This window comes from Python bivittatus, unplaced genomic scaffold (genome assembly GCF_059951505.1).
Source record: "Python bivittatus isolate LINGU-HERP-01145 unplaced genomic scaffold, Pbiv_v1 ctg000670_np1212, whole genome shotgun sequence".
Lineage (NCBI taxonomy): Eukaryota > Metazoa > Chordata > Lepidosauria > Squamata > Pythonidae > Python > Python bivittatus.
Window position 1 is genome coordinate 176609 of NW_028277094.1, and position 27998 is coordinate 204606.

The following is a 27998-nucleotide window of genomic DNA, read 5'->3' on the forward strand; positions in this document are numbered from 1 at the left end:
ATAAGGCTGTTGGGCAAAAACAGAGGAAAACCTATTCTGCTAAGCTTTGCAGTTCTGCTTCCTTCCTCCAAATACTAACCTCAGTCATCTTTTCCAGGCTCTGGGAAAGGAGGGAAAGCTTTCTCCCACTTCGTTGGGAAGGAGATATCTCTCAGGAGTTGTGGAACACAGTTGAAGTAACCTGATACCCTATGCCCTTCTGGCACTGGAGAGTGAAAAGGCCACCATTTTCCATTGCTCTAGAACAAGATGGTGACCATACTTCCAGTTAAATCTGCAATGGAGAAGCATTTCTTCCATTTATCTAATCTGGATCTATGTTACTGTGCCATCATTCAGGTGGCTCTGTGATTCCTAATAGATTAGAGCAATGTTTCTCAACCTTGGCCATTTGAAGATGTGTGGACCAACTCCCAGAATTCCCCAGCCAGTCCACACATCTTCAAGTGGCCAAGGTTGAGAAACACTGGGCTAGAGATTTGAAAAGAACTTCAAATGGGGAAAAATGAATGCTAGCATCGTAGCTTATGGTGGAAAATTGAGGATGTGGACAGATTAAAGTATCCTAAAGCAGTTTTACGGATAACAGATCGAGAGCAAACTGTATGCTCATTCTCAAAAATAAGTCATGATTGAATTTCCACTGATATCTCAATGAATTGTCATCCCAAGGCATTGTGGGCAATTGAAGCATGCTGCTTAGCACTAATAACTAGCTAACTGCTGCCTACGCTCCCACTGGGGAGGAGAGGGAGAACCAGCCGTCCTGTCATGGCTGGAGAACAGGTTTTGATGGTACCCTGTGTTAGTCTCCTGGCTTCCTAGGCTCAGACTGACAGAGTATCCATGAAATAAAAAGACATCTACTACTTGAGAGAAAGTCCATGATAGCTCTAGAGAAAACATGAAAGTGCAGAGATGTCTCACTAACAATAAAGGTATATATTGTCAAGGTCATGGTTTTCCCAGTTGTATCTTATGGTTGGGAAAGATGGACCACAGAAAGGCTGAACAAAAAAAAAAAATGATCCCTTTGAATTGTGATATTGGAGAGAACTGAGAATAATGTGGAACTCAAGAAGAACCAATTATTCAATACCAGTGAAGTAAAATCAATCAGCCGAGTGGAAGCTCTAACAATGAAACTAAAGCTTAAATATTTTGGACACATCAGTGCAGGCGTGAGTGAACGGAGAAGAACTTGACGCCTGGAAAAATTAAAGGCATTTGAAAAAAAGGCTGACAGAAGACAAGCTGGCTAGATATTAACACTGATGAGACAAGCAGAAGCAGTTACCAACAGACAAAGAATCCAGGCAATATGATGTACTTTGAGACAGGAGGAGTTAGGAGTGACTGATGCACTGAACAACAATGAGAGAAACAGAGCATTGGCGTGTGAATGGATCGGAGCAGCTCTGCCCTTGAATTAGAAGAGAAAAATCTGTCATTAAAAGGTCCAAGTCCATGGCTCGGAATGTAGGAATGAAGGTGATGTAGGAGAAACAAAGGAGTGTCTTGGGAGAACAATTAATAATTAAGCAAGATTAATGGCCAACAGCTAGAGTTGCCTTCCCCTCTCTCAGAAAGCACAGCTCTCTTGTAGGGGCTAGCATCTTTACAAACTCGAGCAGCTAAAAGTCAAATAGGTTGGTTGACTGAAAATCTTGGGGGCTTGTATTTTCAAAGTCGAGTTCTCTTGCACCTTGCTTGAACTTTCGAAAGTGAGGCAACTGAGTAAATTCACCATGGCCTGTGAGTAGAGGAAAAGGAACTCAGCAAAGAACATATGGGCCATCTTTGGAACAACCGTAAACAAATCATAAACACGTCTTCAGATTTTTTATGTATGCACACACAACAGCTGTGATTCAGCCCCTCCCGTGTGCAAACATTGTCTTTGTAAAAACAGCTCGCTCAGCCTTGGATCTGACCACGCAGGAAACAGGTGTCTTGGGGTCATAACGGAGAGCTCATGTAAAGTGCCCATTCAATGGTAGAAAGACAAGAATAAAACATTGGGTGGGAGGCATCAGAAACCGAGCTGAAGCCATACAGCCGTCATCCCAGAATACTGCTCATTTTTACATTTGAAATTTACGCCCAAATGTACACCCAAATCTAAATGGCTAACAGTTAAAAGCCAGCAAATACAAAGGAGGAAATTTTGCAATAATGTAATCAATAAAACAGCAGGAAGCAGCACAACAGAGGCACAAGCAGATGAAAGCAGAATGGCAATGTTACAACGGCAACGTCAATTTTATTGCAAATCTGTGAAGAATGTGTACCGTTGAACTAATAGACTTTAGGAGTCTGTTGAGGAGACTGTTTAAGAGGCAGACCGCGTGCCTCATCTTCAGAGCAGATCACGCTACTAAGAGTAAGTAAATGCTGGAGAGACTGAACTAGGATAAACAATTTCCACATTGTAGCTGGAGTCGATTAGATTGTTAGTTATTGGAACCTGGTGGTTCAGATCTGTTGTAGAGTTGAACCTGATGGTCAAGACCCAGGTTTGAATCCTTGCCAGCTATGAAGCTTCCAGCATTCCTTCTTCTCTCTCCCCGTACAGAAAGTTTTGCTTCAATGATATCAGGAGAACCACAGATTTTGCCTAACTTAAGGGTTAGAAGTTAGGCAAAATCTGTGGTTCTCTTGATATCATTGAAGCAAAACTTTCTGTATCCCTCATCCCTGGCCCATGCTACAAATTGTAATTCAGCAGCATCTGGAAACTATAAAGCTTAACCTACCTCACAGAATAACAGGCACATGATTTCCTGAGCTCCTTGGAGAACGGATGGGATAAAGCTTTCACAATGGTACGTCTTCAAAATGGATGAAGAGATTCTACATCTTGTAGAAGTCATGCCGGTAGGGTTATTACAGCCCATCAAGTCAACCCTGGCTCCTGGTGACTACAGGGCCAAGTCCCTGCAGTTTTCTTGGCAATCTTTTCAGAAGCAATTTGCCCTTACCTTCTTTCCAGGGCCAAGAGAGAGTGACTGGCCCAAGGTCACACAGCTGGCTTTGTTTCTAAGGTGAGACTCGATCTCCCGGTTTCTAGCCTGGTGCCTTAACCACTACCCCAAATTGACTCTGAAAAGAAATAGATCTTTGAGTCAGCCTTGGTTCCTGGTGATTGCCTGGACTAGTCCCTGCAGTTTTCTTGGCAAGATTTTTCAGAAGTGGTTTGCCCTGGCCTTTGTCTTCCTAGGGCTGAGAGAGAGAGAGACTGGTCCAAAGTCACCCAACTGGTTTTCATGTCTAAGGCAGGATTAGAATTCACAGACTCTTGGTTTATAATCTTGGACAACAAGTTGGGTATCTGATGTAGTCCTGGACTCAGAATCAGGAAGGGCATTTAGCAGTAACAACCTACCAAAGGGAGTATGCACCCCCCCCAAACTAGTACATTGGGGAGGGGGCCAGATTATAACTATTTCCCCCTTATATCCTTTTTTAAAAAACATGCTGATTACTTGTTTTGTTTAAAAAAACTGGAAATATTGCTTTTTTTTTTTTCTTGAATACTTGATTCATTCAGTGGGTAAACAGAAATGTTGTAGTAAGGAAACCACAGAGGGCAGGGAGATCCGACGTAACAACTAGGACCATCATTCAGATAGTCTAAGAAATCCAAAATAGTACTATTACTTTGTGAACAAGGTAAAAGACTTGCTCCAAATATTCCCCTACGTTTCCCACAAGGGCTCAACACATCTTTTCTGAAGGAAAGCAGAACATTCAAGGAAAAGCACTTTTAGCTAAGACCCTGGGCTCACCTTACCCCTAATTTCTAGTGAAAGTTGCTTCTGCAAATAATTTTTCTTAAGTAAAAAGGGTGCAATCCTTTCTGTGAGTCTGAAGACGTTTGGCAGTGATGCTACACAAAGCACTCCAGCTTTTATACAAGCTTCCTGAATTACTGGCTGGTAAATCCCATTTTAGGAGGTCAAACCAGTCAGTCTTAAAGGAAATCAACCCTGATTGCTCATTGGAAGGATCGATAATGAAGCTCAAGCTCAGATACTTTGGTCACCTAATGCGAAGAGAGATCTCTTTGGAGAAGACACTGATGCTGGGAAAGATTGAAGGCAAAAGGAGAAGAGGACGGCAGAGGATGAGATGGTTAGATAGCATCACTGAAGCAATGAGCATGAAACTGAGCAAACTCAGGGAGGCTGTGAAGGACAGGAAGGCCTGGCGCAATATGGTTCATTGGGTCACGAAGAGTCGGACACGACTTAACGACTAAACAACAAAAAATCCCATTTCCTCTATTGTACAGATTAAGTAGAATATTGACACACACACACACACACACCCGATTGTCCTCAGTAAGAGCGACAAAGCTATGCCTTTCTGGAGGGTTCCTTTAACCACTGACAAAATGTTCCAAAGAACTTCTGAGAATATAGGATAATAGACTAGGACTGGGAGGATCTTTCAAGTTCCCACTCAGCCACTGGTGATACTGGACCACTTCTTCTCAGTCCAACCTATTTGTCTGGATGAGTACTATATACATTCCTCTCAACATCTGAAGGAAAGATGGGACATAAATGCATTAACAGAACTGTCCATGATATTTTATCTGGTGCTTCATTTGCAATCCAGAATCTGTAGAAGTCATTATATGAGCGTCGATCAACTTTGTCCACCTTCTTCAGCGTTAAACTGGCTTCAGTAATACTGTACCAACAATGACCTTGCACTTTCTCCAAAACTTTCTTCCCCCACAGAAGAGGCTTCAGTTTTCTGCACTTGTCTCAGGATGCTTGAACATTTCTTTCAGCCTTTTTTTGGCGTTTTGGAGCTTATTTTATCATTAGAGGTAGCAGTGAATGCTCCTGGTATTATTATTTTTTTTTTTTACATACAATTGCCTGACTCTGAAATCTCCTTATCAGTACACATCTCCCAGTTTGAAAAAGTTCAGTAGGATGAGTTCCCTCCGAAGGAGTGTGCTGTGTGGGCCTTCAAGTCAGTGTTGACTTTTGGTGACTGCCTGGACAAGTCCCTGCCGTTTTCTTGGCAAGATTTTGGAAGTAGTTTGCCATTGTGTCCTTCCTAGGCCTGAGAGAGAGTGACTGGCCCAAGGTCACCCAGCTGGTTTCAATTCTAAGGCAAGACTGGAACTCATGGTCTCCTGGTTTCAAGCCTGTGCCTTTAACCGCTACACCAATCTTCCTCCTAATAAGTCTCCTTGAAATTTAACTGAAATACGGGAAGCCAAGACAGTCACAGGCCGTTAGAGGAAGGGAAGTACAGTAACACTATACAAAATCAAAACCATCCACTCTTTGAACACTCCAGGACATGAAAATGTAAAGATTACACTCAGAATCCAACAGATTTTAGTGTTTTTGCTTTGGAACAGCAAACATCCTTTCCTGGATGGGAACTTTTAATGTGAATATTCTGTCAATATCAAAGATTTCACAATTCAGAAGATTCATTCCCCTAAGACATGTAGAGTTTAAAAATAGTCATTTTACATAGAGGAAATTAACGGGAAAAGTACTATTTATATCCAATCGCAAACAGGGATATGCAAATCAGTTTTACTGTGTGCATTTACGTTAAGGGAATTGTAGAACATCTCTCAACCATTCACTTCTAATATTTAGAAGTCTTGTTTAGATCCTCTAATTTTCTAGAGATTAATGTAAATAGCTTCAGAATTTTTCCAATAATTTTTATAAGATATTTTACATAGATAAGAAATATATTCAAAGAAAAATGTGTGAAAAAGAAAAAAGGAAAAGAAACAGAGAGAAAAGAAGATATAGAAAATAATAATTTAAAAAATCCCAGAAAGTATACATAAAGAAATGGCTTCTGATATCCCCCTCGGCAGTTATATATAAAATTCTAATGAATCCTCTCTCTCTAAGTTTACATCATAATTCCTTTCTTTCTATAACCTATTCTTTCTAATCATCAAAACCTGTCGTAAGTCACAAAATCATTTTCTTTCTTACACAAAAAGTCCATAAAGGGTTTCCAGTCATTGATGAATGTCAACAATGACCTTTCTCTAATCAAAGAAGTCAGTTTGGCCATCTCAGCAAGTTCTGTCAATTTCACCAACCATTCCTCCATGGTGGGTAATACATATAATAATCTTGCCACAGTAATCATATACTGAAATAATCTTCCATGTCACTTTTCTAACTGTTTATCCATCAATCCTAAAAGGAAAAGTTCTGGCTTCAATTGAATGTTAATCATCTGCATCAATGTATATATTTGAATCCAATTTTTAAAAATTTTTTTACATGTCCACCAAGCATGATAAAATGTCCCTTCTTGTTGTTCACATTTCCAACATACATTTGAAATGCCTTTATATATTCTAGATAATTTCTCTGGCGTCAGAAACCAATGATACATTATTTTATTAAAATTCTCTTTAAGATCATAACATAATGTAAATTTCAACCCTTTCAACCACGTATTTTCCCATTGGTCCATCTGTATGCTATAACCAAAGTTCTTAGCCCACTTTATCATACATTCTTTAATCTGTTCTTGCCGTTTCAAATTTCAACAAAACCTTCTACCTTTTAGCAATGACAAGTTCATCATAGGTACACAATTGTTCTTCAAATTCTTACTTTGCTCCATACCTGAAGCGCACATTCTCCTTTCCTTCTGTGACATGTACATTTCCCCAATGCAGGCTTTGTAGTGCTAATTGTCTGATGTGAGGCTGTTTTTTAAAAAAACCAAAAACACATACCTGTCTATAATGAAATGTTACTGAACCCTTTTTTCTCTTCCTTGTATCTCACAGGACTTTGATCAGACGGACCCAGCTGGGTTTCCCTCATGCTGCTACGAAGAGGAGCAGGAACAGGGCCCCAGTTGGCCTCCTTCTGAAATCTCTGACTTTTCTTTTTTCATCCCTTGTTCCAACGGTTGATTTCGCTCTCCTGTCTAGAACTGCGGGATATGGAAATACAAGTAACATCCACTGACTCTTCTTGAAAGTTCAGGGGTATCTAACCCCACCACAACAGAGAGATACCTTTCTCTTTCCATGTCTCCAGAAAGCAGCCCCCAAACTTACTAGCTTTGGGGGTTTTTCCTGTTCCCTGAACGGACTGCAAATAACAGACATTTCCAGGGGCAACATGTTTAACCTGGACATAAATTCATTTCTTCTGTATTCTAGCATAACAAAATACAAGGCAACAAAATCCAAAGAATGAGATGATTTTTTTTTTTATTAAGATAATCCCAGAGCTGGAAAATGAAACATCCTAAATTACATTGTGACTTTCCTCGCCCTCCCAATTCATCCCCACCCCATCTTTTGCCCCCCCCCCCAAAAAAAACTCTAGGAAAAAAAATCTTTACAAATTTACATTTTTTACAATACAAAAAAACTAATAGTTCATTGCATATAAATATTACATTTGGTCTGCCATTCTCAAGTGGCATTAAAAATCCCTGAAGCATTTATAATTTTAAAGGGACCTGAGATAGTGGATGTGAAGGTATGAACTTAGGACCCATCCCCTGAAATCAACACAAAAGCAGAAAATCACGGCACCTTCTATTTTTCGGAGGGGTGGGGTGGGGATTGGCAAAAGTATTTTACAAGGTCAAGAACACAATATACATGCAGGAGATCCTTGAGATGGCACTAATTTCCATACAACTCAAACTCAACTGTATTAACTGGTATTTCTAAACAAAGCTTCCGTGATGCTTTAATTAAAAAAAAGCCGGGGAGGGGGATCGGCGTGAGATTAAAACAAAACAGACTGAAGTATGGAAATAGGCTTAATACCACTTCATTAAAATTCAGTACCATCGTGTCTCAATACTGACAACCGTCATTTGGACGCACCCCAAACGCTCTTAATCCTACTCTTTGACGTACTTCCTTCATAACTGGGGAGGGAAAATCAAGAGATCAGGAGCTATTATTCAACGAAGATTGAGATCTGCTAGTCATACTATACTGTTGAGTTGGAATACTTGGATAGAAATGTTTTTCTTAATAAGCTTACAGCCGGTGTGCAGGATTATTAGAGTTTCCAGTTTGTTCTAAATGCTCAACTTGAGTAACAAAGGTCACAGATCCATGCATGTGTCCATATTTTAAAGCACCATATTCTACGCTGTGAAGAGGTTAAGGCGGATAAGCAATTCTACTGAAAAACAGAGCACAAAAGTTGTCCTCTTGGACACGTTCAAGAGAGCGCTTCTGGTTCGTTTTAAAAAAGGGCTGGCAAGGGAACTGATCATATGCATTGCAGTAATATTTCTCAGCGATCCATAACACATGGATGGTTTTGCTGCAGGCCAGCATCCAGTATACAAAGCTATATATATATATATATATGTACGTATGTGTGCATGTGTGTGTACAACTGTTCTTTGTGTTTCAATGTTTTCAAGAAGTATAATTGCTAAAAAAAAAAAATTGCAGATTGATATATTACCTTTTTTTAAAAATAATGTAAACATCCGATCTAGACAGAGTTGAAAAATGATCTCTTGTAAATGCACAGTCATTTATAATACATACTTTAAAAATAACATAATGAGTCCTCTTTAGGAGTCTTCAGCTATTTTATCACCATTGGGTGTCAAACGGAGCCTTTTATCTATAAATATCAACACTATTTTTTTTTATCAAAAGAAAACATTCTCATGACATTTTATAGCATAACTTATGAAACCAATGCACGAGTCTTTAAAAAGCATTTAACATTATAATATACACTCAAGCAAAAGCAGTTCTCTATAAGTTGCTGATGCACTTAGCCTAAAACTAATTCATTCTTTTGTTCCAATATGTTATCAGCTGCACTAAGATAAATTATTCAAGTTAACCTCTATTTTTTTGAATTCCCCACCCTCCACCAAAAAAAAAAAAAAAAAAAATCAAAACACAGACACAAAAATTAAATCCCCATTAGTTTTGCATGATTTGGATTATTGTTAAGATATGTCTTGGAACTAGTTTCTAACAGCAGAGCCAGGATTTTATAGGCAATCATGTTCCGCCCTGTATAAAATTGCTAGTGCAGGTTAACTGGTTGCTATTTAAGGATTTCGGACTACATAGGCATGAGAAGGAACCACCTTATTTGGGCAAGAAGGCTTAAATGGCATCTAAAAATTAATAACCACTTAGCAAGACTGAGGTCTCCACCCTTAGCTCTTACGGTGTTGTTGCTAAACATTCATTTTTTCCCCCCATAGGGATTCTGGCTTTTGTGAAGAAGAGAATGCTTCACTAGAAGGTGGGGGTAGTGAATTTATGATGTGGCCCACCCTTATTTTTAGTTAGCGCACACACACACACACACACACACACACAAAACCCACAAGCCCTTTGCTTCTTGACAAAAGAGAAGAACCAGAGAGAAGAAACTTAACTAGACTCTAACAGATTTGATTACTCATTTCTAAGATGCTCCTCCAACTTTACAAGTTTAAGAAAGCATTACACACATCAGAGATGAAGCATCTGTTATTGCTCTTGAGAGTAGCTCAAGATTTCATGTATCACAGAAAGCACATATACAAAAAGTCAGAACTATCTCTCGCCTTAAAGCAGGCAGGTAGTAATCAAATCTTTTTAATTATGGGGATTTCCATACATATTCATGCTGGTTTTTGCTCAAGACACTTTATCACTGTTCTCCTCCAAAGAAGGTAGCTTCCAAAATGCACATGCCAAGTTGTAGTTCAGAACCTGAAAACATTAGAAAATGACCATGCACCAAGAAAAATACTCCCAATATGACAAGCAATTCATATAAAAATGGAATTGTGGTTCCCTTGTAACAAACAGATTTAAGCCACAGCTCTCCACTTACAGAATCGCTTAAATCTACTTTGCCAAATGTTTACTGGCTACATAACACAATCTGGGCAAATTCCCAAAGCAAACTTTCCCTTTAGATTTTTTTTTTTTTGTCGAACATAATTTTGCATCGCAGTGACTAAATTATTAGTATCTACTGGACATATTAGAGCTACTGGAAATATCACAAATTAATTCAAAGTGCAAGGATACACAGCTGGGAGAGAGAAGAGGAGGTCAGTCAAGCAAAGCTGGCATTGATCTACTGGGGAATACTAAAATTGGGGAATATCAATCACAGCATAGAAAACCTTAAATGAAATTATTAAATCATCAAAGATCTTAGGAGAAGACTGCTACAAAGATGATACTAAGAAGTAAAATCCAAATAAGAGCTAAAATTGCCAATTAATAATTGTTTGGAATACCTTGTTGGACCCCACCTCAGCATCTTTCTGAGTTTGGATTTCTCCTGGATAGCTAGAAGAAACATATCATTTCAGACTGCAGGTGAGAGAAGGAAATCCCTGAAAGCTCCGTTAAAATAGTCACACCTACTCTTCTTCCTGAACATGGTTACTGGCAGACATGCTGCTTTAAAGCCAAAGGAGTACATTAAAATAGTCCTCTTTGCCCCTTAATTCTGCTGCGCGTGCAAACCAACCTCCAGCTAGAATCCATCCAGAGGCTACATTGGAACAGCTAGTTCTTGCCAAATACGGCATGCTATATTGTCTATTTATTTCTCCATCACATTCTTTAACTCCAACAGAACACCATCACCCTCGTTTCCTTTTCAGAAAGAAGAGAGCTTTCTTCAGATGCACCTTCTTCAGTCCAAGAGCCTTTAAAATGGGGGGGGGGGGGTCTTTTCTTTCCACATGCTTAGTGCCGGCCCTTTCTCAGTCATGGACATTCCAGCTGGGCAATTCTCTGGATTCAATTCTGAAAAGGGGCTTTGAAGTGAGGACAAAGAACCTGTCAACAGCTCTTTAGAGCAGCGGTGTTTTTGTCTGGGGTCAAATGGAAGCTGCAGAAGCAGTATGTGTCATCCCAAGAAAAAGATGTGGCTGCTTTAAAGAGCTGTCAACAAGAGCTACATTCATGTCCCTAGATGCTTCAAAGTACCTTTTCCAAATTATTTCCAAAGCACCACATAGGAGTATTGACACATAGTCCTAGATCCAATTAATACTTAGTTCCCAATAAAGTATTCCTCTTTACTGTCATCTACACCCATCAAGGAACTACATCTAAATGAAGAGGTTGCCTAAATATACATCTATGTTTTACAGAGGAATTAAACCAGTTTCTTCTATCACGGAAGAATTCTGCATGCTGAATACCTGTACAGTTATACATGAAATATCTATTGTTAGACACAACTTTAGTTATTTAGAATCGCTTTTATTTGTCCTGTGGTAATTGTAAGAAAGTCCTATGGGATTATGTCCCCTTGATATAGCCATACTGTCCTATGGGCGGGGGAAGAAAAAGCTAGACATTTCTTTTAAATATACACACATAGGTAAGAAATGCTGTGCTGAACACATCCTGAGTTAAGGGACAGCTGATAGTTCTCATGTGGAAATATAGTCTTGGGATAAAGAACATTCCCTTCAACTTTAATAAATGGGGCAGATTCAGATTAGATCAAAGATTTCCAAATACATACTGATGGGACTGCAGCAGCTGTGTGCTCAAAGTGGCTATTCAATTAAGATTGGCTCTGAGCTGGCTCTCTATGTTTTATTATTCACCTGTCATTTTTTTATTATAACAAGCCATAGCACTTTGGTAAGTACCCTCCATCACATCTAAAATATAGCATGTATTTGCGTATGCATGAGGTCTGTCCATGCTTCAGTGTGATCTTAAATAAATGCTTCAGCCCTTGCATGAACACAACACCTCTCTAATAACTAAAGCAGTCACACACATTTTTTAACTTCCGTGATGTTTTAAGGAGTCAGTTCATTAAAGCAACTCTAAAAACCCAAGTGTCTTTCTTCAGGGTCATATAAGGAACAGTAAGCAAAGTGGTACTATTTTCACACAAAGTCCAAAGCACTTTCTCCAAATCGTTTTCGAATCACACAAAAACCAAGTATTGAAGTATATATTGCATTATGGAAGATTTATGCTGCAGCTATGTGCAGACTTTTTATTACTTATTGTAGATCCTACCATTATTCTGTGAAGATCAATCAACGCTAATGATCAAGGGTGCCTGGCCAACCCTTCCCCCCCAAAAAACCTGACTGCAAAACTAGAAGAACAAGATACCTCTTCATCCTCCTATACAATGATTGCTATTGGGAATTCCATATACGCAACTTCTCCATCAAGAAAAAAAAACCACCAATATATTTTAGGAACATTTAACACGCTACAGCTGTAACGGAAATAAAACTTTCCTCTTATTGTGTGACATACATTGATATACTTTTAAATGCAAATACAAGAGCCCTCTGCAAGACATTTTTTTAGAATTAAGTAGCATGCCATTATTTTCACTTCAAAAATCCTCACGGAGCCAAAATTCATATTCAGATGTTCCGTTATTTGTGAACCTCCGTCTTTATGTCAACGGGAAAAAAAAAATCTTACAGCACGCACAAGGGAAGAAATAGCAATTCAATCAGCTCCTCCACTAAGCAAATGAGGAAACTTTGAAAAGAGGAAACTCTTTGTTGTAAATCTCTGGGTGAGGATGTCTAAATTCTTTTCTGGAAGCATGATATGCTTTTATGACTTAAAACACAGAAGGAAAAACAAAGATGCAAGAACCTGTACATAGTAGGTTAGCCAGCAAAGGTACCTTAATATATATAAAAAAGGACGTGTTGACATGTTAAGCGTCAAATAAAAACATTCTAATAATGCTACGACTGCATAGGGAGATGAATGCCCAAGCTGGACAATCTGAACCAGCAAGTCTGTGAGAAGCATCGTATGACTGATTGTCAGGTTGGAGACCAACGAAATTATTCTGTAGTTTACCAAGAGATTTTGTTCCTGCCACATAATCTATTACAATATCATTATTGAAGAAAACAAACTAAGCTCTGAAGTCTGGAGGTAGCTAAGCTACTAAAGACGACATCTGGGAAGAGGCAACCATTTCCATCTTGATGTTAACATCTTGAGACAATCTCAATGGATGCAAAAACAAAAACAAAAAACGAGGGCAGCAGAAAAAAATAGATGCAAGGGAACTTTTGCATTTGGCACCTGGTGTATCTTAGATAATCCTAGTTCTCAAGTATTTTGCTTATAATAACATTAACGTAGGTGCTAGACATCTCACATCTTCCATTTGCTACATTATTTACAAGGCACCATCCCTCCCACCCCTCCCTTTTAAAACATAAATTAAAACCCAATGGGGGAAAAAAGCATATCAGGACACCCATATGGGAACACATTTCAGTATATCCCAAATCCATGAAAATTTGGCCTGGGGGAGACTAAAGTAATCTGGATCTGCGCACAACAGAGAAACTGTAAACATTTTATAGCTGCCTTTAGGATCTGTGTATTGTGCAAACGTTCTTATGGTAAGTAAGGAATTCATGGCAGACAATGTTTTAAAAACTTGGTAAGAAGGTGCTGATTCTATAATGCACAACAACAAAATAAAATAAAATAAAATAAAATAAAATAAAATAAAATAAAATAAAATAAAATAAAATAAAAGCAACAAGGAGAGACTTCGTAAGCACGATTCATCTGCCACCACTCCTGTGACCAACTCAAGGTTTAGTGTGATGAAGCATTTCGGCAGGTAAGAGAACGTGCGAAGAAGACTTCCGCGGGCCGTAACGGGCCAGCACTCAGAAGTCCTCGAACACGTGAAAACCATATGAAAAGCACCATGGAGGGGAACGAGCAGAGACCCTCCCCCACAATTTGCTTAGCAGATTTTCTGACATGAAATCCCTGCAGTAAAAGCCTTTGAAGTCCTAACATCGCTGTTCAGTCCTGTCCCCCCCGCCCCCCCAGCATCTTGTCAATAATTCCACCCCATCAGATGGCTAACCCTGGCCTTCTCGGTCATTTTCCGTACCCTGCCCGACCTGGAAGTACCAAGATTCAGGGGATCCTCGGTGTGCACGAAAGCGTCATTGTCAGAATCGTCATTATATAAAACAGTTCGCCGGCCTTCGTTCCTGGTTTTAATCCGGGGGGGCCGGCTGAACCGCCCGCCAAACGTGTTCTCGTTGAAGCGTCCACCAAAAAGGTTCTCGAACTCATCTTCGGCCATGCGGGGGCGCTTGGCTCGCGAGGCCCCCCTCCCTCGGCCTCTTCTTCCTCCCCTGCCTCCTCGGCGTCCCTGGCTGCACCCTCTCCCTCCCCGGCTGCCTCGCCCCCCTCTGCTCCACCTGCCCCACCGGCCCCAGCGCCCTCTCCTTCCTGTCCCTCTGCCCTGCCAATTTCTCCGGCCGTTGGAGATGTTTCTTCGGAGTTTTCTTTTCGGTTTCACTTGCACGGATTTGCTGTAGTCGTGGTCTCCGTCAATGTAGTCTTGGTCTGTTCTAGAGCTGGACTCAGAATCTGAATCAGAGCCACATCTGCTTTCAGAACTGGAGCCAGAGTGGGATTCTCCACTTTCGGAGGATAAACCAGGTTTTTCTTTTTGTTCTCTCTTCTCTTGGCTGCCCTCTTCCTCCTCTTCAGATGCACTGGAAATCTTTCTCTTGATTCCCGTTCGAGATTCCTTCCCGTCCCCGTTCGTCAGAGGCTTTTCGGAAGGCTGATCTAAAGAAATCCAAACAGATGCATGTATTAATACAAACACTGAGTTATCAGTAGCGCAACAGTGGGAAAACCCCAAACTAAGTGAACAGATTTACCAATAGAAGAAAATACACACAGCTCAGGGATGAACTGTAGAGTCCTTGGGATTCTCTGAGCGTGGTTGTTTTCTTGCAGACGTTTCATTACCCAACTAGGTACCATCTTCAGTGCTAGAAGGAGTGGGGTTTGCTCCCTGTTTATATTCAGAGCTTGCCCAAGGTTTTATATACAAGGCAAGCTATATTATATACAGGGCAAGGTACTGTATATAAACAGAGAGCAAACCCCACTCCCTTCCAGCACTGAAGATGTTACCTAGTCGGGTAAGGAAATGTCTGCAAGAAAACAACCAAGCTCAGAGAACCTCAAGGACTGAACAGATTTACTTAATAAGTTATCTAACCAATAACAAACATGTCTGAATGGATCACCCCGCAATGTATAATGATGTAGAGAAAAGCTAACCCAGAATATCTCTGCAACAGTGGGAAGCTGCATTTTTGTAACAATGGAAAATGATATTGCTGCTGCAGACTATCACAGATGCTTAGAGTAAACGTAGCATGCCATTTTTAGGTTCATATTCTTGGAGCTGCTCTGCTGCTGATGGAAGGGGGAAGAGTTCCTGCTAATGTGCTCTTCTCCACTCCCAGAGAGAACTGAATCCCCCATTGGTTTCCACATTATTATAGCAGAAAGAAACAAAGGGGAGAAAATGGTTCAATTATAATTTAGAGAGTTCATGTGGCACAAGTTAATAAACAAAAGGAACATCAATTTGTGTATGTGGATGGGGGAAGAAAAGGACAAATCTTGATTTCTGCAATTTCCCACCTTGTTTCACTGGTGTGGATTTGTTTCTGACTGGCTTATTTTTTCCTGCTTCAACATCATTTCCGCTACGATTCTGGTTGTTTGAGCCAGATGAGGACGGGTGGCTTTCCATCTCTTCGGTGGCAGCTGAACCGGGGGGTTCCTCCGTATCTGAAACTTAAATAGATGCTTGGCAATGGAACAGTTTGGAGGAAAAGATCAAATAGAAGTGAAGCTGGAAGTCCGATTTTAGCGGGATACAGGCACGCAGGCCAGAATCCTAGAGGCGGCGGCCTTTCAAAGCAAAAGCTGTTTGCGGGAGCAACTCTCTGATACTTAACATCAGCCTATGACGGACTGTTGATTTGCTAACTTTCTTTTAATCGCATGCAATGGAGTCATAAATTTAATAAATCAACCCAAGCATTTCACTTCTTGCTTAAAACGGCCCCTTAAATATGGATATATGTACAATATCTGGGGTTTTTGTATGGATGGAGCAAACAGATCATATTCCAATGGGAAAAAAAAGAGGGAGGGCAGAAGCCAGAATGACAGCTGCCATTAACACGCTGCTAGATTTTCCGCTTCCCATTTTTGGTTTGGATGGGAGCCCGTGGAGGTCTAGCAATCAGATCTGAGGAATATTGGGGGGGCGGGGGGTGGGAACAGGCTGTGGAAGAAATCTGACTCTTGGCAGCACAGGACTGTGCTGAACTATTTACCCGCTAACATCTAGACTTAATTCAGAGCCAGTGGGTATATGTGGAATTTTGAAAATCCGTGGTGTGCACCAGACACTCATTTGCTAGAACTAAAATGCTTCTTGCCAGCCTTTCTAAGCCCTTGCAGAAGATCTCAATCAGCTTCTTTTCTGTTTCATGAACAGCTAGACATATTTCCAAAGCCCTGGCCTGTAGCCACACACTATCCTTATTTTCCAGGAATGCTGGCTTCCCATTGAATGTTTGATTAAAACCATGCAAAACACTTGCATACATACACACAAGACAAGGAGACAAGGGGGAGGTATTTTATGGCCCCACCAGTGCCCACTGGCACCAGAATGCCAACGTTTCTTCAAGGTCAATCCTAGGGTATCCCAGAGCATCCCTGAAAATAAGGTGGCATCTCTTGACCTGAACTGAACCCAGCTTGCTGGAATAAAAGTTTATGGCACAGCCCCACGAAACATGTTTATAATCTATTAAGACTGTTCACCGTCCAGGGTCCCTTGCTGACATGGGCAGCCATACAAAATTGAACGAACGAATGAATGAATAAAATAAACTAATCCTACTTACCATGAGATGAAACTGAAGAATTAGTCCTAGTTAAAGGCAGTGAGGTATTCAAGTTTGTTTTAGGCTGTATCTTCAGTTGTTTTTGTTTTCCTTTTGGGCTAAAGGCATGGAAAAAGGAAAATCAATTTAACAAGAGATTTTTCAACACCTAAGAAACCCACTTTATCATAGGGAGCTTTCTGCAGAGAGAGTTCCTCTTCCACTTAGAGGTTGTTCTGGACCTTCTTTTCCTTTCTCCACCTTACTAAGTCTGGCCTAAGTCCGATCTGCAGATCTTACACTCTGCTATATCTTTTGTGGCATGAGGCACTGCCGTGTCTTAAAAGGACTGTTTTCTCCTTCCCTTCTAAAAACATTCCCCTTGATCTCCTTGCAGGTGCAAAGGGTGGCAGAGTGAGCACTGTGGTGGATTGAGGGCGACAATGCAGAAGGCAGGAGCACACCCAACCTGTTTTAAGTACCCTTTTGCACAGAATAAGCCCGTCTTGCTACCTTGGTGCTCTGCTGCTAGAGGAAGAACCGCTGCTACTGCTCCGGAGCCGTTTTCGGTATCGTAATCGTGGCCGTCGCCTCTTCGGACACTGAACAGCTGACTTGTACTCGGAAATTATGGTTTTGATGTGGTTTTCAAATAAGGCAGAGAGTCGGAGCGTCATGCTGTAGATCTGCAGGAAGAAGCAGCAAACATTCACATCCAAGGGCGAGGAGGACCAGAAAGGCTGCCACATTCGTTTGCTTGTTACCCACTTCCACTATGAGCCTCAATCCCTTAAGTAGGGTGCGAAGTAAAACCGCAGCACCATTGATTCAGCAGAAACAAAGATAGCAACACTGCATAGATCCAATCAAAAACCTAGCTGGGCCCTTCTGTTTTTAGTGGGGGACAAAAACTTAAAAATGGGCAACCAGAGGGAAGGGATCTTCGAGATGGAACAACTGGTATGGGCAATGCCTTTTTCAGACTCCTATCATTTTATAATAATTATAACATAATTCTTATATGGACAAGTCCCTACAGTTTTCTGGGCAAGGTTTTGCCATTGCCTCTTTCCTAGGGCTGAGAGAAAGGGACTGGCCCAAGGTCACCCAGCTGGCTCTGTGCCTAGGCGGGACTAGAACTCACGGTCTCCCAGTTTCTAGCCTGCTGCCTTTGACCACTACATCAAACTGGCTCTCAAATATTATAACAATTATTGGCAAATGAGCCTCTGCCAACATGGCTCTATCATCAGATGCTAACAACCTGGGGATGATGTAAAGAAGGGAATCCATTTTTATCTTAAGCCATTTCCACACTGTGCTAAATGATAATGTGATTTGTTTAATGTGGGAGTTGTGTGAACTCAATTGTTGCGAACACAGAACAATTAAGTTCACACAACTTCCACATTCTGCTTTAAGACATCACGTGAAACCACCCACTGTTTCTCAGACTGTCTTATCTCATAGGATTCTTGAATGGAAAACAGCAGGGAGGTACAAGTTGTCTATATTTGATTTTTAATAGATTAATTCATTTTAACTATTTATGGGGGATTTTTAATTGTTGATGGGGTTTCTGATTTTAACTGTGAGCCGCCCAGAGTCACCCATTGGGGGGAGATGGGCGGCATACAAATTTAATAATAAATAAAAAAAAAATATTCTGAACAACAGAGACATAGGTAATAATCTATGGGCAGATCTGTAACTGGCAATCTATTTAGCAAAATCCTGTGCTTGTAACAAATAGCAGGGATTCAGGGAGAGGATCAGTTCTTTCTCCTGGGATGTCTCTGAATAACATGAAGACCACTGAGAGTTAGCAAGAAATGGAGTTTTTCTCAAAAGTAGGCCTAAAGATGACTTGAACCCCATTCACACTAAGACAACAGAATTAAGAAGAGTGGCTAAGAAACAGCTCTACGCAGAATGAGGGAAACCAGCCGCTGTTTTCAGCTCAGCTCTGAATTTTAAAACATGACACAATTTAAAATCTGTCATTTTTTATATGCGCATCTTAGGCCGGAGACATATAGAAGAGCTATTTACTACATTTTCACGTCTCACCCTTGATTTCTTATTTGGAGTGTATGCTTTGGAATTGCAGAATATCAAGCGAACGTCTTTGTAGAATTCCAGAGGATTCATGTAATTACCCGCTTCCAAAGTTTCTTTCACAGTGCTGAAGTCCATGGGAGTGTCTACGATATCTCGATAATCCTGAGAACAATGTTTTTGCATGTATGAAAACGTCGCAAAATCTAACAACTGATTCGGAGGACATTTTATTAACCTAATATCATTCTATTAACCCCATATGCCTCAGGATAGAACAATGTCCCAAATTTTACATCCCTGATGTCAAAGGAAGGATATTAAAATCCGATTTCCCTAAATCTCACGGAACATTCTTACTCCAATACGTTAGAAAAATGTACTCCAAGCCCAAGAATCAGCCGGAGTTTTGGAATGTGCCAGATGCTTCTTGCACGCAGGAAAATGTAAGTGGTAAGTGCCTGAAATTTGATGATACCAGTTAATACTTTTCAGTGTCCTAGAAGGGTGAACTTCTACAGGAAAAAGTGATCCCATCCCTGGCCAAGAAGGTCATATAACCAAAAAGGTTACATAGTGTCAGCCCTTGAAGGAAGGAAGACCAGGTCAGGAAACCGCCACTACAAGTATTCCACAAGCAGTACTTTATTATTGTAGGGTGCAATAACAGCATCCTGAAAGCTTTATCAGAGTTTCTCTCTGCCCCATCTTATACCAAATAGAATCAAGGCAGGGTTATTCTGAGTTTGTCTTTCACATACTTTCCACTTTCCCAAGACTGTTTCACCTCCCTTAATGCTTCATTCATTCCCTCTTCGAGGTCATCACTATGCTCCTTCACATGTGGAGAGCTTTGTCCTAGGCTCCTGCGAGATAGGTAGGTCTATGTTGCACTTATGGAAGAGTGAATACTACTGCTTAAACAAGAGTGGGCAAATTTCTTTCAGCTAGGACAAAGTCTAAAAAGTTAGGCCTCTGAAGAACAAATGAGATGTGGCTGGTTACGTCACATCGCTGGAATGGGCACACCAAAATTCTCCACCTGGTGGGAGGAGTTGTAAAAGGTTTTAAGGTACCTATTTAAGATACCCCTTAAAATTCCAACATGACAAATTAAAACCCAAGGAATTATAATATTTATTGTAACTGATGTCTTTAAACTTGTATGGGGTAAGTGAAGCTAATTTTGAATGTGTGGATCAACCCTGTAGAGAGCCATATTTCAAACTCAAGTAGGAAAGCTTATTGTTCTGTAACTGTACAATACAAACACAATCCTCAAAAAGATTTCTCTCTCGTGTTCCTGTTATATATAATATAGAATGGAAAGAAAATGAAAAAAAAAAATCTTAATTTAATTTTTAGCTGCTAAAATGGCCAGGATGTTGGTAATGCTTTAGCAAGTGGCTGGGAAGGCCACAGCGCTGGGCGTAAAGAACAACAGAGACAGGGTTTCACTTCTCAGGCCGTTGTTTGACTCATCCTCCCAAACTCAGAAAAAAGCAAAACTTACAGGGTAAGAAAACAGATCAACGGGTTGTCGGAATGGCTCAGAGTCTTCACGTTCATAGATCAGGCTTAGTAACTGTTTGCACTGGTCTTTCCAGGCATCGGCGCATCCTTTAGAAGGCTGCCTTTTCATCTGCCGTTTTACCTTGAGTTTTTTTTTTTTTTAAACAGAACACAGAAGTTGAATGATTTCTACAATGTCTATGTCCATCTCATTTAACATAGGCACCAGGCATCCAGAATCACGTTAGTATAAGTATGTCCATAAGATAGTCAACCTTTAATGGAGTTTTTACAGAAAAAAAAGCACCAGTTTGGTCATCTCAAGTTGATTTCCATTGTTTGTAAGTTACCTGTATACGATTCTCTATATATTAGTCGAAACCATGAAAGCTTTATTATGGCCAAGGACCAGCATAAAACAATACAGTATGAAAGGGTAAAGAAGTGTAAAACTATCGAATAAAAAGCAAAGGATGATACAATATGGGGAAAGCTTGCTGGGAGGAAGGGGGAAGTTATTTTTTTCTTTTTTCTTTCCCTTTTTCTATTTTTTTTTCTTTTTCACGCTTTTTTTTTCTTTTTTCTTTTTCTGTTTGTATTTTTCATAGCCTGTATTGGCTTTTATTCTTTTCGTTTATAATTCTTAATAAAATTATTTGGAAAAAAAAAAAGAAAAGAATAAGCATTTTAACCTCACCCCACCCCACCCCAAAAAGAGAAAGTAACTTGATTTTCTAACTTAAGAAGCATTATATCACAAAGAGAAATAAAGAGGCACCTGATAGCCACATAACATTCAAATAGTTCACAGCTAGGCTTGACTGATAACTCAGTTGCTTACCACTCGTTTTCCAGAGGAAGTTCCTGGACCATCCGAATCGGCAGATGCTTCTGCCACCTAAAGAAAAATGTGATTACTGCATGTGAGAGAATTTAAACACACACACATACAGACACACACGCACTCTCCTGAAAATCAGGTAAGATCTCAACACCTGGCGAGATCACAAATCAACCACAGGTTTTTTGGGGTGGGGTGGGGGGGAGTGCTTTTGAGTCACCACTGACTCCTGGCAATGGCCTGGACTAGTCCCTGCAGTTTTCTTGGCCAGGTTTTTCAGAATTGGTTTGCTCTTGCCTTCTTCTTCCCAGGACTGAGAGAGAGGGATTGGCCCAAGATCACCCAGCTGGCTTTGTGCCTAAAGCAGGACTAGAACTCCCAGTCTCCCAGTTTCTAGCCTGGTGCCTTCACCACGACACCAAACTGGCTGTCCCAACCACAGTATTTTAATTTGATTATGTATTTTGGGGAACTCTACACCTGCCTTTCATTCTTCCAAAAAACTTGTGATGGAGGTCTCAGTTTTTGGGGAATTAAACACATCTGCCTGAAAATGGATATTATTTATTTTGAAGACATCCACAAGGTGGGACTTTTGCTCAAGGGGGTGGCAGATACTTCAGCAATATATAGAGCGGGCTTCTGTTTATGCCTGTTTTGAACTGAAACCAGTTCAGTATTGTTCATCTGCAGTCTGATAGACTTTTCAGGAAGACTGCCTACATCACCAGCAAAATCAAACATATAAAGCAGTGTATTGTTGAAGGCTTTCACGGCCGGCATATGATGGCTGGTGTGGGTCTTCCGGGCTGTGTGGCCGTGTTCTTGAAGTTTTCAAAACTTCAAGAACACAGCCACACAGCCCGGAAGACCCACACCAGCCATATAAAGCAGTGTTTCTCAACTGTGGCAACTTTAAGATGTGTGGACTTCAACTCCCAGAATTCCCCAGCCAGCCTTGCTTTTCCTGGCATTTCCAAGGAGAGATGAGGGAGGTCTCTTTGGAAGCCCCAAAGATCTACTACCCGTCCTAATGCATAACTGTCTGCAATTTTAAAGTAACAGTCAATAGCATGTGGAACCAACTCCTATGAGCCTTTGCCAACAAAACTAATAGTAAAGGATGATGGGAACTATAATCCAATTAACATCTAGAAGGCTAAAGGTTGCACATCTTGCCTTAAAGTATCAAAGAATGTAGTGTAATGAAAAACAGTTGTGTAATGTAAATCTATTTCTCTAAGGTGCCCACCTTTAGAAGAAACAACTTCTTAAAAAGGTTAAATAGTCTACGCAGAAATGGGGAGGTGTCTTGTCCTTCCCCGCCCGTAATTATGGAGAGAAACCCAACTGTGGGGTTTTCCCCCAGAATTCACTTCCAGTACAAATCACTTTCCAAAAAAATCTTTTCTTTTTACCTGCTCTTCTTCACCTGTGCTACTCAAGTCTTCTGCTTTCACTTTGTTGTAGATCTCCAGAATATCTGTACAACTCTGATCCCTAAAGAGTGGGAAGATGATCAGCATAAGAACTAAATAGAGATTTTAAAACAAAATAACATTCCCTTCCCAAAGGGTCATCCATTACAGAGATATCATGGTTGCTGATTCCTAGAGCAGAGATTATACACGTTGGTAAATGTTAATGGATCGCCTAGTAAAAGTTTCTGTCATGGGGAGAAACTTCCCATATGCATTTTTTGATTTGGCCGATACAGATCTGCACCTACAATGGGACAGGTGAGGAAAGGATCTGATCAGGCAACTTTTCAGAAAAGTGTTTTCCTTCAATGGCAGGGAAACTGACTGCTTACCCAATGTAGTGCAGTAAAACATCTGTTACGATTTTGGCTGCTTTGACAATAGGGCTTTCGGGCTCATTGAAAGTCCTCGCATTATGTTCAATATATCGTACCTCCCACATTAGTGCTGATATTCTCCTGGAAAACAAGGGAAGAAAAGACACTCTCCTCATCCTATGTAGTGGAAAAGGGTTTTGACCAAATAAACGCGGGCTCTGCATAAGCTGTTTTTAGAGCAATTCCATTTTTTAAAGTTAACAAGAACAAACATGTGTAATGGAGATGAGAAAGCTTTCTAGCCCCAAAGGCCATCACACAGCTTGGGCACCATTCCTTTAAAGCAGTGTTGTCCAAACTTGGCCACTTTAAGATGAGTGGACTTCAACTCCCAGAATTCCCCAGCCAGCCATGAAGTCCACTCATCTTAAAGTGGCCAAGTTTGGACAACACTGCTTTAAAGGAAGCCCTGCATCTCAGAATTATATGCAAAAGTTGACTGTTCACTGAAGATATGCACCGATGTTAATTAATTAAAATATTTGCATTTTAAATCAACTTTGGAGGACTGCAGAACCTATTTATATATACAGAAGGCACCTTGCTGCTCCAAGATCACAGATCCTGAGTCCAGACTTGAAATTTTTTTTTAAAAAAAAGACCTTTGTGTTTGCTAGCAAATTAGTCAATCCAATCAGAAGAGCTATGGTTTCTTCCTTAAAAAAAAACCACTAGAAGAAATTGCAGCAGATTTAATTTAGCATACCAAATGACAAGAAACTCTTTAATATGTTATTGACAGCAGCCATGAATCCAACCTGTAAAATCTGTTTTCAAGTCTTCTCCTTATTGTGGTGAGGTCAGTTGGATACGCAACAACAGTGCAATACAGAGGATAGGCACTAAGGTCAACTGGGACTGCGAAGGGATTAGAAATCTCTGCAGAAGAATAAAGCAAAGCCAGACTGAATTCTGAAAACCAGGACAGAAGCACAATTATAAAACTTAGGCACTTTGAAAGATGGTAGAGACAGTACATGTTTTTTGGGGGGGGAAAAAACTTCTCTGAAAATTAACGGGATGTGAAGTATGACTTCATATTAATATTACTCTAAGCCAGTGTTGTCCAAACTTGGCCACTTTAAGATGAGTGGACTTCAACTCCCAGAATTCCCCAGCCAGCATGGCTGGCTGGGGAATTCTGGGAGTTGAAGTCCATTCATCTTAAAGAGGCCAAGTTTGGACAACACTGCTCTAAGCCCTAATACCAGGTGGTGCTCCCAAGACATTCTCCTGCCCCTGGCTTGGGGGGGGGGGAATTCAAATGTTGGCAAATAAGGGTTCGATTTCTTCTCCTCTTGTTGTATGATGTTTCAGCCAGCCCCCAGACCTGGAAAGTCCATACAATTTTCTTGTTTTGATAGATTAGCCCAAGGAATTACAAACAAGGAGAACAGGTTCCTCTTTAATGCACAGCAATTGATCCAGAGTCCTATTAACAATTCTGTTCATTCTAGCCCCAACGGGGGCAACAGGACATGAGTTAACATTGCCATACCTAGGGAAAGAAGCTGATCGATGCCTCGGAGAACCCGCACGCATTCTTCATCTCGGGAATGGGAACCCCATTCACCTTCCTGGGGCTTGTACAGCAGAGACGCCAGCTCCTCTGTTGTCACTGGGACTCCGGCCCCCACCTCATCTGGATAAGCAGCTGCAGGGGGAAGGAGGGGGGAGGGAATGAGTGAGCTGGAAGCATCAGGCTGCTACATCATGGTAATAATATATTCATTGTTATAAAATGTGCTATCTATCTTTCATTTGAGGCAAACCTCTGCAAACATGTCAGAAAACCAAATCAGGATATGGCTGAATTATATTCCAGTTTTATTTGCAACTCACGATTATGACAACAAATTCAAAGAGCAATCAACGTTATAATAATAATTTGTATGCCACCCAACTCCACCTTATGTGGTGCGATCCTCATCTGAGAAGACATTTTATTCTGAACTTTCCTCCCTCCTTCCCCAAGGGAAAATAGCCCATTATTTTGTTTGCAATAAAAAAGTTGATACTTTGACTTTCTCCTGTATTCCCCAAATATATTCTGTAAAGAGATTGTTCTGGTATGTCTGAAAGGGCTTTCACTTTAATTTTACTATGCCGCTTTAAAAAATATTTGTGCAAACTCTTGGGGCAAAGGTAGCCTATGCAACCAAATTAAAAAGTATTTTGTTCTTATTTTTATTTTCTATGTTATTTTATGTTACTTAAAACTGGTCAATGAAATGAAGTCATTTCACCCCATTTTGATAAACACAATTCAAATGGAATTCTTTTTCTTTAAAGGCCTGGGAAAACTTGAGTCCAGTTTTTTTTTTTTTATTACATTGCTATAATATTTTTCATTTATAAAAATAATCTATATCAAACTGAAGGAGGTAGAGAACAAGCATTATTTACTTCCTTCTGGAATTGGTTCCATGTCCCAGGGGCTCATATTTTCTCTTTCATTGTTGTCCCAACTGTAAAATAATAATAATAATTAGAATTCAAACAGACAAGCACCTGCCATACAACACGCCAGATTTAGCAATTGTTGATAAGAAAGACAAAAAAAGTCTGGATAGTGGATATGGCAATACCTGGAGACAGCAGAATAGAAGAGAAAGAGTTGGAGAAAATCACAAAATACAAAGACTTGCAAATAGAAGTAGAATGACTGTGGCAAAAGAAAGCAAAGATAGCACCAACAGTAATAGGTGCTTTGGGTGCAATCCCAAAACATCTGGAGCACCCCTTGAAGACCGTCGGCATTGACAAAATCACCATCAGTCAATTGCAAAAGGCAGCTTTACTTGGAACAGCTTCCATCCTGCGACGATACCTTTAACAACATCAAACAACATCTGCCTATCCCAGGTCCTTGGGAAGGACTTGAGAGGTGGACAAAAATGCCAAATCCAGTCTAAACATTTGGCTGACTGTGCAAAAAAACAGTAATAATAATAAAGCTCAGAAATAGCTTAGCCAAAGTTAACAGATGCACTGGGGGACTCCGGGAAAACTTTTTTGCTCTGCAAACCTTGGCTAGATCTAGTCTACTTTTCAACTCAATCTTTCTTGTACCAGTTTCTCCTCCCTACCCCTACCCCTCCAAATTTGTTCCCATTTTGTCTATCTCACCAATAAAGTCCTAACCCACTTTACATAATCTCTGTCCAGCATTTCACTCCATTGGAAAGACTAAATATATAAAAATCAGCTTTTCATTGGAATTGAGCAGACATCTTGCATTTTAAGAAATGGGATGCAAATATTTTAAAACCAGCATGTATCAAATTATCAACACGCATGATTATTTAATTAAAGTACCAGAACTTGGTTTTCCTTTCCTTTTTTGCACTAAAATTCAAACACTTAGATTCCTCCTTACTGAACACTGTAGCACTGGAAGGAACTGTCTGGATATTCTGCTTGGAATGGCTGTTGACTTTCTACGGTTCCAAACCACCACGCGTCATCTATTATGCTTCGAAATCTATCCCCTGAAAAAAGAAGGGCAGAGAAAGCAAAGTGATACATGAAGATGCTTGTAAAAGACGCCCTGATTAGAATCCATATCTTTTGGTATCAACCTTTTAAATGGCAGCAGGGATTTCAGAATGACTTCATGTTGAAACCATTTTTCTGCTTACTCAAATTAATGGAGCATAGGTAACGTTACGGAAAAATGCTAAAATGCTTCTTTTAGAAAGCAGGAAGAGCTTGAAGGTTCCATAGCAAAGAGCTAAACGTACCAATCTGCCAGTTTCTTTCTTTGGCTTCATTGTAAAATTGATGCAGCACAAGGAAGTCAATAACATCAGGCATGTCATGATACCTGTGAAACAAAAGTGAAATGAGTCAGCCGAGGAGGAGATGGAGATGATCATGATAATAACAAGAGAGCCAATTTGGTGGAGTGGTTAAGGCATCATGCCAGAAACAGGAAGTTCTAGTCCCACAACAGGCACGAAGCCAGCTGGGTGACCCTGGGCCAGTCCCTCTCTCTCAGCCCTAGGAAGGAGGCGGCCAGGGCAAACCGCTTCTGAAAAATCTTGCCAAGAAAACTGCAGGGACTAGTCCAGGCAGTTGCCAGGAGTCAAAAACTGACTTGAAGGCACCATAAGAATAACAACAACAACAACAACAACAGAGGCAGTCCTTGTTTAGTGACTGCCTTATTTAGTGACCGTTCGCAGTTATGATGGTGATGAAAAAGTAACTTCGCAACCAATCCTTGCATTTACAACCTTCGCAGGTCTGTAAAGCAAAGGAAATAAGAGTAAGTAAGTGAGCGCTTATGAAGAAAGGTCAGAAGCACAGCTGCAGTTTTACTTAGCGACTGCTTTGCTTAACAACCAAGTTGCAAGTTGAGGACTACCTGTAATAATAATGATTTAAACTTGTATGCTGCCTGGCTCTCAAAGACTGGGCGGCTCACAACAATCCAAGGCATTACAATAAATTCAATAAAAGATGGCAAGTGCAACGAAGCGAGGGGTCTCTCTCTCTCCCCCCAAAGTCCTGGGTGAAGAGCCAGGTCTTCATGGGTCTTCTAAACAAGAGATATGATACCTATGAATCTATTTAAGCAACACTAACTTCTTAGGCCTTCAGTTATTGTTCCAAGTGTGGTACAGGAACAGAGTATTTGCATGCTGCACTACAAAAATAAAGCTATAAAGAAATTTCAGGTTCGGGACAGGATTTTGCTTTGATGTCAAATGTCACAGGATGATTCTGGTACTCCTCACTTGCCACTTTCTGGAATCACTGGCGAAAAGATGACTGGAGAACAGGTTTGGAGAGGGAAGGGGAGGGAGGTGCCCCACTCCCAAGCATCACCCCAAAGTTTAACTGGAGCCTTAGAGAGCCACTCACTTTATGGAAAACGATTCCCCTGTCATTTTGCCTGAGACGGGGTCAAGAAAGGCAAGCTTCAAGCAGCACAGCGTAGGTGGTCCAACTTCATACTTAATCCCCACAATCTTCACAAATTCTTGTTCC

The 27998-nt window shown here is 40.5% G+C and overlaps 1 protein-coding gene across 2 annotated transcripts in view; it reads right to left on the minus strand.

Moving 5' to 3' along the window:
• Positions 1-8892: 8892 nt before the first annotated feature.
• Positions 8893-27998, minus strand: part of BRWD3 (bromodomain and WD repeat domain containing 3) — a 46951-nt gene continuing 27845 nt past the window's right edge. Inside the window, exons 26-40 of one of the 2 annotated variants that reach the window (XM_088151851.1) lie at positions 27873-27997; positions 26747-26829; positions 26383-26494; positions 25410-25471; positions 24502-24657; positions 23762-23882; positions 22959-23084; positions 22564-22645; positions 21146-21202; positions 20306-20446; positions 18805-18957; positions 17248-17420; positions 16756-16853; positions 15473-15622; positions 8893-14599 (exon numbers count right to left, since the gene is read on the minus strand). In XM_088151851.1, coding sequence (XP_088007977.1) covers positions 13851-14599; positions 15473-15622; positions 16756-16853; positions 17248-17420; positions 18805-18957; positions 20306-20446; positions 21146-21202; positions 22564-22645; positions 22959-23084; positions 23762-23882; positions 24502-24657; positions 25410-25471; positions 26383-26494; positions 26747-26829; positions 27873-27997 — 2388 coding nt within the window. In that variant the 3' untranslated portion in view covers positions 8893-13850. Of the gene's footprint in view, positions 14600-15472; positions 15629-16755; positions 16854-17247; positions 17421-18804; positions 18958-20305; positions 20447-21145; positions 21203-22563; positions 22646-22958; positions 23085-23761; positions 23883-24501; positions 24658-25409; positions 25472-26382; positions 26495-26746; positions 26830-27872; position 27998 lie in introns of both variants that reach the window. The other variant, XM_088151850.1, reaches the window with a different exon arrangement.